Source organism: Oncorhynchus mykiss, chromosome 20 (assembly GCF_013265735.2).
Source record: "Oncorhynchus mykiss isolate Arlee chromosome 20, USDA_OmykA_1.1, whole genome shotgun sequence".
Lineage (NCBI taxonomy): Eukaryota > Metazoa > Chordata > Actinopteri > Salmoniformes > Salmonidae > Oncorhynchus > Oncorhynchus mykiss.
In genome coordinates this window covers 28,525,271-28,535,896 of record NC_048584.1, presented here as the reverse complement: position 1 = coordinate 28,535,896, position 10,626 = coordinate 28,525,271, and the positions used below count along the sequence as shown (strand labels likewise).

At 43.1% G+C, this 10,626-nt stretch overlaps 1 protein-coding gene across 1 annotated transcript; it reads right to left on the bottom strand.

Annotated features, from left to right (window-relative positions):
• Positions 1-1,308: 1,308 nt before the first annotated feature.
• On the bottom strand, positions 1,309-10,428 carry slc3a1 (solute carrier family 3 member 1). The gene is made up of 10 exons (XM_021576370.2): positions 9,898-10,428; positions 8,848-9,027; positions 8,594-8,736; positions 8,329-8,454; positions 4,551-4,670; positions 3,926-4,050; positions 3,501-3,702; positions 3,168-3,350; positions 2,796-2,918; positions 1,309-1,877 (listed from the first exon to the last, which is right to left on the bottom strand). The coding sequence occupies exons 1-10, from the start codon at positions 10,376-10,378 to the stop codon at positions 1,449-1,451; spliced, it is 2,112 nt and encodes a 703-aa protein (XP_021432045.2). The 5' UTR covers positions 10,379-10,428; the 3' UTR covers positions 1,309-1,448.
• Between the last annotated feature and the right edge of the window lie 198 nt (positions 10,429-10,626).

Below are 10,626 nucleotides of genomic sequence, written 5' to 3'. Positions count from 1 at the left end.
GTTGCTGGATATTGGCAGGAACTGGAACACGCTGATGTACATGTCGATCCAGAGCATCCCAAACTTGCTCAATGGGTGACATGTCTGGTGACTATGCAGGCCATGGAAGAAGTGGGACATTTTCAGTTTCCAGGAATTGTGTACAGATCCTTGCAACATTGGCCTGTGCATAATCATGCTGAAACATGTGATGGCGGAGGATGAATGGCACAAAAATGGGCCTCAGGATCTCGTCACTGTATCTCTGTGCATTCAAAATGCAATTGTGTTCATTGTCTGTAGCTTATGCCTGCCCATACCATAACCCCACCATGGGGCACTTTGTTCACAACGATGACATCAGCAAACTGCTCACCCACAAAAAAGCCATAACGATGTCTGCCATCTACCTGGTACAGTTAAAACCAAGATTTATCCGTGAAGAGCACACTTCACCAGTGAGCCAGTGGCCATCAACGGTGAACATTTGCCCACGGAAGTCGGTTACAGACCCTTGTGAGTACGAGGAACATGCAGATGAGCTTCCCTAAGACGGTTTCTGAAAGTTTGTGCAGAAATTCTTTGCTTGTGCAAACCCACAGTTTTATCAGTTGTTCACACCGCAAAATTTTCTACAATTATGTTGGTGGCTTATGGTAGAGAAATGAACATTTAAACACTCTGGTGGACATTCATGCAGTCAGCAAGCCAATTGCATGCTTCCTCAAAACTTGAGACATCTGTGGTGTTGTGTAACAAAAACCTTTTATTGTCCTCAGCACAAGGTGCATCTGTATAATGATCAAGCTGTTTAATCAGCTTCTTGATATGCCACACCTATCAGGTGGATGGATTTTCTTGGCCAAAGAGAAATGCTCACTAACAGGGATTTAAACAAATTTGTGCTCAACATTGTGGAGAAATAAGCTTTTTGTGCATATGGAACATTTCTGGGATCTTTTAACACTTTATATGTTGCGTTTATATTTTTGTTCAGTATACTTTAAAATGACTAAAACCAAATCAAAACAGTGTAGTAATGTTAACAGACCTACATTTATACAGTTTCTGGACTGTGTCCAACTCACTAATAATCACCCAAATTAAAATACCAAAAACAATGGATAGAGGACTATCTTTTGCTCATATTGACAGTGAGGAAATAACACATTTTCAATGCAGCACCCGGACCTCGTGAAGACCGAATGCGGCCCCCGGGGATAAATGAGTGACACCCCTGATCTGCAGTATGACAGTCGTGACATTAGAAGGGTGAGAACTTCAAGTAAGTTGTTTCATCTGCATATTTGTGGTGAGAAGAGAAAGACATTTGGAAAATGAATGCCGTTTTTAATGAGAACAAATAAACTTTTTGAACAAACACTGACTCAATCACAGCCAGTCTCATCATAACACATTTGATTGTCGAGGACATGGTGATTTCTCCTCCCACTCTGAGGCTGCAGTACTCAGCACTTATACAGAATGTCCAAGACTCCCAGGTAGCAGGCCTTCTCTGAGACAAAACACTGGGAGGCGTGGCCAGGGTTGAACCGCATGTGGGTGGAGTACTCAAGTAGCAGCCCCTCCCCTCGCGCCGTGGAAATTGAAGATTTAATCACCGGCATCCCATAGTTTTCCTGCTTGGTACTCATATGAAGTGTTAGCTGCTCCGGCAACTCTGTTATGGCCGAGAGGTTTATAACAGAGTCCGCTCCAAAGTTGAGCACCACGAGGAAAGCCTTGTCCAAGCCGTCTATCTCCCTCAGAAAGGCAAAGACATCCGCATCGCTCCAGATGTAGCACATCCATCCCCGATGGAGAGGCAGCTGGGCCTGTCGCAGGAGACTCAGGGCCCGGTACTGAGACAGTACTGACCCGCTGTCTTTCTGCTGAGCCTGGAGAGGGCATGGAGAATAGAACAGAGAATTGATTGTATCAATTCAATGACAGTGAACTACTATACAGACAACCTCATAATACTGTTCTTTTCAGTCCCACCAGGTTTTCATGATACTGTATTTGTGGGCAAAACTGCTTGATTTTGCTGCAGCAATTCTGACATTTTGCATGGTGATATGCAATGATTTTGTCCAATTTGTTGCAAAAATGCGCTGACGAGGGGAAAGGTTTGTTGATGTGTGGCTTGATTGAACCATACCATGCAGTAAATGTGCAATGATTGGTTGAAATTGCGAGGCCTCTTTTTGTACTGCGGTAATGGGTCATTTTTATGAGACGATATTGTTACGATTTGCCTGTTTAATGCAGAAATGGTGCAGTGATTGGTCAAATTAGCATGCCCTTTCATAATAGGGGTGGCAGGTAGCCTAGCGGTTAAGAGCGTTGGGCCAGTAACCGAAGGTTTGCTGGTTCGAATCCCTGAGCCAACTAGGTGAAACATGTCTGTGCCCTTAAGGCACTTATCTCTAACTAGTCCTGTAAGTCGCTCTGTATAAGAGCGTCTGCTAAATCAACGTTCCCAAACTCGGTTCCCCCCAGGTGCACGTTTTGGTTTTTGCCCTAGCACTACACAGCTGATTCAAATCATCAAAGCTTGTTGATGAGTTGTTTTTTGAATGAGCTGTGTAAGGGCAAAAACCGAAAGCTGAGGCCCCAGGACCGACTTTGGGAAACCCTGTGCTAAATTACTAAAATATAAAATGTTAATAATATGCAGGGAATTGTTGATTTTGCACACAACAAATTGCGAACACGGAATCCTGGAGAGACTGTTGTTTCAATGTTCCACTGCGCTCATGACTGTTTACTCAGAAGTGTAACCCAGATCTCATCACTAAAAGAGTGTACTCTACCTCCACATTAACTGTTGTGTGGTGTGGGTGCAAAGGCAGCCAGGTATGATTGGCATCACTGAAGCCAGCATTCGGCCCATCACTCCACTGCATGGGGGACCTCTGAGGGTCACGACTGGCATTCTACAGCATGGAACAGGCACATGTGTCAGCATTAGAGTCCTGGATGTTGACTGTTGTACAAGCAGGCCCAGAACAGGTTGAGTGCTGATCTTACTATAGACCAAGGGCTTGTTCAGATATAAATATATTGTGTAGAAAGAGCTACAATGGTCTGTCATGTAGAATATGGAATCATGTCGGCCATGAAATTTCTATCAACGTTCAAAACATTTGACTTCAGTGGATGCATTCTAGATTCGGTACACTTACAGGGTTAAACTTTCCAAAGGGGTCCTGGATCTCGTCAATGGTCACATTGATGTTCATCATGCCTATCTCCTCTCCATAGTAAGTGCTGGGTGTGCCGGGCAGGGTGAGCAGTAGCATGTTGATCACTTTAATGTACTCCTGGCCAACACTGGAGGAGATACGAGGTTTATCGTGGTTCCCAACCTAAAGACAGAATGGAACCATTCCTCAGCGGGAAATGCTGTTTTTGATGTGCAATTCTTATCAATACAGCTTTATATCTGCTATCTCATAATGTTACACTGCATATTTACATGTCTGATGTTGACAAGTTCTCTTTTTCTAACCACTTACCACCCAGTTTGGCCATTTCCCTACTGGCATGTTGGCCATCCACAGATTGACCAGGCCTTGAGCCCCAGTTCCAGTCAGATTAGTTGGCAGGTCCATCAGATAGAAGTTGAAAGGGAAGTCGCTCTCTTTAACGTAGGGTGTCCCATAGTACATCATGGTCTTTTCAGTCTCCTCATAGTCATAGGACTCAGCTACCATAAACCTGTTGGACGTTAGGACAATACAAATTGAAATATACCACTAACTTCAAGGTGAGTCAGAATATGAAAAATCTGTAGCACTTGATATTAAGTTTCCATTATACCTAGGTAGTACAATGTACAACATGTTTATAACAATGTTGTTACTGGAGTAATAACAGCAGTATTACACATGTATAAAGGGTTACTGACAAATTATGGAAGATGAAATGGATAGTGGGATACCTGTATCGGCCTGGCTCTCTACTGTAGATGTCCATTTCTCCCCTCCAGGCCTGCAGGATATCATGCAGCCCTAACTGAGTGGTGGTGTAGTCATGGTGGAGCTCAAACTCTGTGTCAATTGTATCCTGAAATGGGTGAGAGAGGGGAAGAAAGAGAAAAACCAGGGCCAGAGGGGGGAGAGAGAAGACGGGAGAGATGGTATCAGTGGAGGTTACTTCCTCCACAATCCTTCTCTAGTTACTGTGCTACCGCTGAGGCTTGGTGTAATTGTGCCGAATGAGGAAAATAACGGTGACTCTCAAATCCAGAGAAATATGCTCCTAGTAATCCCTTCCCTGTGAGAACGTAGCCTATCAGAAAGCCTGGCCTCTCGTTCTCTCCAGGGGAAAGTTCATTCCCCTATGCTGAACAATCTGGTAGCCTGTTATAGTATGCCCATGCTATTACTCTGTGATGAAGTAATGTTGTTAGGCGTCACTTTACATTAAAACATATTCATTTTGTCAGGCCTTTGAGTGCCTTCCTTAGACCTTTTCTCTGTATCTAATTCACAAGAGTGATTAGGGGGGAAATCTGGTACAGCCTACCCCACGATCAGAGGTATATGGGTTGAAATGAGGCTTACAGGATCTTGTTGTGGGTCCACTTGGGGCTCATCCCTCAGGTGCTTGGCCTCTAGGATGTGCTTCACAGCATCCATACGGAACCCATCCACTCCCTTCTCCAGCCAGAAACGAACGATCTCCTGAAGAGAGAGATGAACGGAAGCAGTTATACAGGGCCTATGGCTTTTAAAATCACATAGATTTTAAGAAAGCAGGGCTCAGTTTTTTTTCTTCACATTTCCTGACATTTAATCCTAGAAAAATTCCCTGTCTTAGGTCAGTTAAAATAAAGTAGTGATCCTAAGAATATGAAATGTCAGAATAATAGTAGAGAGAATGATTTAGTTCAGCTTTTATTTCTTTCATCACATTCCCAGTGGGTCAGAAGTTTACATACACTCAATTAGTATTTGGTAGCATTGCCTTTAAATTGTTTAACTTAGGTCAAATGTTTCAGGTAGCCTTCCACAAGCTTCCCACAATAAATTGGGTGAATTTGGGCCCATTCCTCCTGACAGAGCTGGTGTAACTGAGTCAGGTTTGTAGGCCTCCTTGCTTGCACACGCTTTTTCATTTCTGCACACAAATGTTCTATAGGATTGAGGTCAGGGCTTTGTGATGGCCACTCCAATACCTTGACTTTGTTGTCCTTAAGCCATTTTGCCACAACTTTGGAAGTATGCTTGGGGTCATTGTCCATTTGGAAGACCCATTTGCTACCAAGCTTTAATTTCCTGACTGATGTCTTGCTTCAATATATCCACATAATTTTCCTCCCTCATGACGCCATCTATTTTGTGAAGTGCACCTGTCCCTCCTGCAGCAAAGTACCCCCACAACATGATGCTGCCACCCCCGTACTTCACGGTTGGGATAGTGTTCTTCGGCTTGCAAGCCTCCCCCTTTTTCCTCCAAAAATAACGATGGTTATTATGGCCAATCAGTTCTATTTTTGTTTCATCAGACCAGAGGACATTTCTCCAAAAAGTATGATCTTTGCCCCAATGTGCAGTTGCAAACCGTAGTTTGCAACTGTACATGGCAGTTTTGGAGCAGTGGCTTCTTCCTTGCTGAGCGGCCTTTCAGGTTATGTCGATATAGGACTCATTTTACTGTGGATATAGATACTTTGTACCTGTTTCCTCCAACATCTTCACAAGGTCCTTTACTGTTCTGGGATCGATTTGCACTTTCCGCACCAAAGTACATTCATCTCTAAGAGACAGAACACATCTCCTTCCTGAGCGGTATGACGGCTGCGTGGGTGCATGGTGTTTATACTATTGTTTGTACAGATGAACGTGATATCTTCAGGCATTTGGAAATTGCTCCCAAGGATGAACCAGACAATTTTTCTTCTGAGGTCTTGGCTGATTTCTTTTGATTTTCCCATGATGTCAAGCAAAGAGGCACTGAGTGTGAAGGAAGGCCTTGAAATACCTCCAATTGACTCAAATTATGTCAATTAGCCTATCAGAAGCTTCTAAATCCATGACATAACTTTCTGGAATTTTCCAAGCTGTTGAAAGGCATAGTCAACTTAGTGTATGTAAACTTCTGACCCACTGGAATTGTGATACAGTGAATTATAAGTGAAATAATCTGTCTGTAAACAATTGTTAGAAAAATTACTTGTGTCATGCACAAAGTAGATGTCCTAACCAACTTGCCAAAACTATAGTTTGTTAACAAGACATTTGTGGAGAGGTTGAAAAACAAGTTTTAGTGACTCCAACATAAGTGTATGTAAATTTCCGACTTCAACTGTATATACTGAACGAAAAATATAAATGCAACATGTAAAGTGTTTCATGAGTTGAAATAAAACACAGCAGAAATTGTGCAAACTCACAGAAAGCGTACATCAATGTTCGTGAGCATTTCTCCTTTTCCAAGATAATCCATCCACCTGACAGGTGTGGCATATGAAGAAGCTGATTAAACAGCTTGATCATTACACTTGTGCACCTTGTGCTGGGACAATAAAAGGTCAATCAAATGTGCAGTTTTGTCACAACACAATGCCACAGACGTTTCAAGTTTTGAGGAAGCATGCAATTGGCATGCTGACTGCAGAATTGTCCACCAGAGCTGTTACCAGAGATTTTAATATTTATTTCTATACCATAAGCAGCCTCTCCAATACCGTTTTAGAGAATTTAGCAGTATGTCCAACCAGACTTACAAATGCAGACAACATAAAGATGAAATAAATACAACCACACTAGCCCAGGACCTCCACATCTGGCATCTTCACCTGCTGGATCATCTGAGACCAGTCGCCCAGACAGCTGATGAAACTGTGGGTTTGCACAACCAAAGAATTTCTGCACAAACTATCAGAAACCCATCTCAGGGAAGCTCATCTGCATTCTCGTTGTCCTCACCAGGGTCTTAACCTGACTGCAGTTCTGCATCGTAACCAACTTCAGTGGGCAAATGCTCACATTCTATGGCCACTGGCACGCTGGAGAAGTGTGCTCTTCAAGTATTAATTCCGGTTTCAACTGTACCGGGCAAATGGGAGACAGCATGTATGGCGTTTATTTCAATTGACTAATTTCCATATAATTTCCATATATGAACTGTAACTCAGTAAAAATCTTTGAAATTGTTGCATGTTACATTTATGTTTTTCTTCAGTGTACATATGATAGTTATTTCAACATGAATGTATTGATTGTAACTCATGTCCAGTATAATGTCTGCTTGTTCTCATAACTAAGGTCCACAGATGTCACTTGACACACCTAGTCACTCATCAATAGATAAAACACAGGCATACACTGGTTATACATGGTCCGTGTCCTGCACTTTGGGCTCTCTGACTCCGTCTCCAGTTGTAAAAACCATAGTAACTACTCAGAGATAATGAATAACCTGGCCACTAAAGCAGAGGATAAAACATCAATCAATAACCACAGCAAATGTAGCAACACATTGGTAAAGGCTGCTGAGATCCCAGTTTTTTATACTTGCATAGGTGACCATAGAAGATAGCCTGGATTATTTTATCTCGGGTAAACCTTACTATGCCAGCTAACTGAGTATAAAGGCTTCTCTGTGACATGAGAGGGACGCCAGACTCCCTCTTCCCCCACCCAGCCTAGGTAGACTCATGTGAGAAGAGACTAGAGGGGGTGAATGGGGCTGAAAACAACTCCTCTCTGTTTCTCATACACAGCACGTCAATCATCACCTAAAACAGGGCCACTCTCACTCATTCATCACTCAGCCCCCCCCCCCTCTCACTCTTTATCATTCATTTGGAAACTGGGTCTTATAGCTAGGAAATAAATCATGTATATAGCATGATAAATGTATAATTCTTTGATTAAAGAGATTATTTTGTATACTTTTTTGCCAGTAGTTCTGAAAGTAGCGCTCATGAGCCAAAAGTGGTCCCCGGAAATTGCGTACTACGTCACATATGTGCAGATACGTGCACCGTGTCATTGCTCTCGCTCTGCTGTTTGTGTCTTGCCATTTAAGTGACAGCTAGCAAGGGGCTGAAGCTCATTGTCTACAACTGGAATTGTTTGGGTTCTAGGGCTAGCCCATGTAGGGAAAATGGAGCAGCACAGCTTCCAAAAAACTTGTCGCTTTCAAATTTTGTGATTTTTGTGGCTAACTGAGGTAACACAGTAATTCAGCTCATAGATTATGCATGTATAAACTACACAGACACATCCAGCCCAAAGCGAAAGGTTTCAAAAATACTTACTAGTCGCCAAAGTTCGGAACATGTCTTTAGATCGGCCACATATTGTGTGTGTGTGTGCATGAGTAATATCTTACAGTCATCTCTCTCCGAACATGTGGGTTGCGGAAGTTGAGGTCGGGTTGCTCCTTGAGGAACTGGTGGTAGTAACACTGCTGCCTCTCCTCAACATACGTCCAGGAGGAGTTCCCAAACACACTCACCTGTGTCGAAGACACACACACACACACACACACACACACAGGGGAGTACAGTTATTTGGTTAATACTCTGTTCTGGTCATCCCTCTACAAATAGAACTTAAATAATAATAATCAATGACAGAGTGAAAATGATCCTCACCCAGTTGTTGGGGGCATGGGTAGTATTGCAGTTGGCCCAGATATAGTAGTCTTTGTACTGTGCATGTCCACTACTGCTGAGGTTGAACCACTGGTGCATGTTACTGGTATGGTTAGGGATAAAATCCATGATCAGCTTCAACCCTGGGGGAAGAGAGGTCAAAGGTGACACTTAGGAGAGCGGTGGAAAATAAGTGAGGAATTGTACTACTATTACAGTTATTAAAATATACATATTTTGTCCAAATTGCTCACCTTTGTCATGCATGGCAGCGAGGAGGTCATCAAAGTCTTGCATGGAGCCAAAGAGTGGATCGATGTCTCTAAAGTCTTCCACATCATAGCCAAAGTCTTTCATGGGAGACTTGTAGAACGGACTGATCCAGATGGCCTTGATGTTCAGGTACTGAAAGTGATCCAGTTTATCCAAGATGCCTGAACATAAGGTGCATCAATGTTAATCAACAGTGGCTAAACTAAATGTCTGTGCATGAACTTTAGAACTCTGACACACATAATTCTTAGCTTTCTGAAATTTGACACTAACTATACATATAGTTATTGTGCAATATTCAAGGTTTGGCTTGAACCATTAACTCTCTGGCTAAGGGGGGAAGCCAATATATTTTTATTTATTTAAATCAAGTCAAATTCTTATTTACAATGACGGCCTACACCGGCCAAACACGGACGACGCTAGGCCAATTGTGCGCCGCCCTACGAGACTCCCAATCACGGCCGGTTGTTATACAGCCTGGATTCGAACCAGGGTGTCTGTGGTGATGCCTCTAGCACTGAGATGCAGTGCCTTAGACCGCTGCGCCACTCAGGAGCCCAATATCTACTGTACCATAAAGGACCAGACCTCTTAGCTGGAGCTGTGGTAGTTCTAATAGAGGAAGGCTACAGTAAGAGTATTGGGCTTGTAACGGGTTTGTTGCTCAGGATGTTATGTATCCTTGATTCCGGGAAATATGAGGGGATGTTTGGAGACTGATGTTAATGACCACCTAATGTAAGCCTGTAAAACGAGTGATGCGTAAAACAAGTGCAATTCAAAGCAGGAACAACAATCCTCGGACTTCAATACCCGGTGGTAATGATTCCATGAAAGCACTCATTATGCTCTTAAATAGACTCATCAAATAGAATGGTGTAGCCATAGGCCTAGTAATATGCACCATAATTCATAGGAGTTGGATAGTGCTCACGGTGCTAACCAAAGTTTTATGAATTAGGAATGAATATGAACACCAAGTAGGCTACAAGAAAATAGACTACTCTAAATAATTAGGAATATACTACCTTTGAGGTCTCCGATACCATCGCTGTCTGAGTCCTTGAAAGAACGTGGGTATATCTGGTACACAGGAGACGACTGCCACCAGCTGAGGCAACGGGGCGACATAACGATCACCGTGATGGTCAGTGCGACCAGCGCCAAGGTGCACACAATGGTCAGCCAGAACAGGATCTCCCGGGGTAGTCGGTAGCGAGCTTGGACTGAATATAAAAGCAGGACCTCTTTAGGCATGCCCGCGTAAGGTTTGATTTGGGTATAAGTATCCTCCTCTCTGCCCGGGGACATCTTGACCGTCGAAGTCCTGTTCTCTTCGTCTCCACCAACAGCATCCTCTGTCTCGTCATCCTCATGGAAGCCCGTGTTTTGGATGCACTCCCCCAGTTCCATACTGCTACCGTTGGCTGTACCAGAGCTCATGTCTATGAACATGTAACCGTCTACTTCTAAATCCTTTGCTGAGATTAACTGACTCCTTGTAATCATTCGTTCAAACAACTCTGTAAAAGGTAGCACTAGTCACAGGGTCCATAGTACAACTCCCCCGGAATGTGGGAAATTGGAGAGTTGTAAACGTGTGGTCAGAGATTATCCTCTTGCTCTATTTGTTGGTTTGAATGCAATGGGCTTGAATACATCGAGTTAACTTTAAGACTGAATGCAGCCACATTTCCCTAGAATCAGAAGATTAGAATTGTGAGTGATACATCTTTAGATTATGATTTATGTGCAAT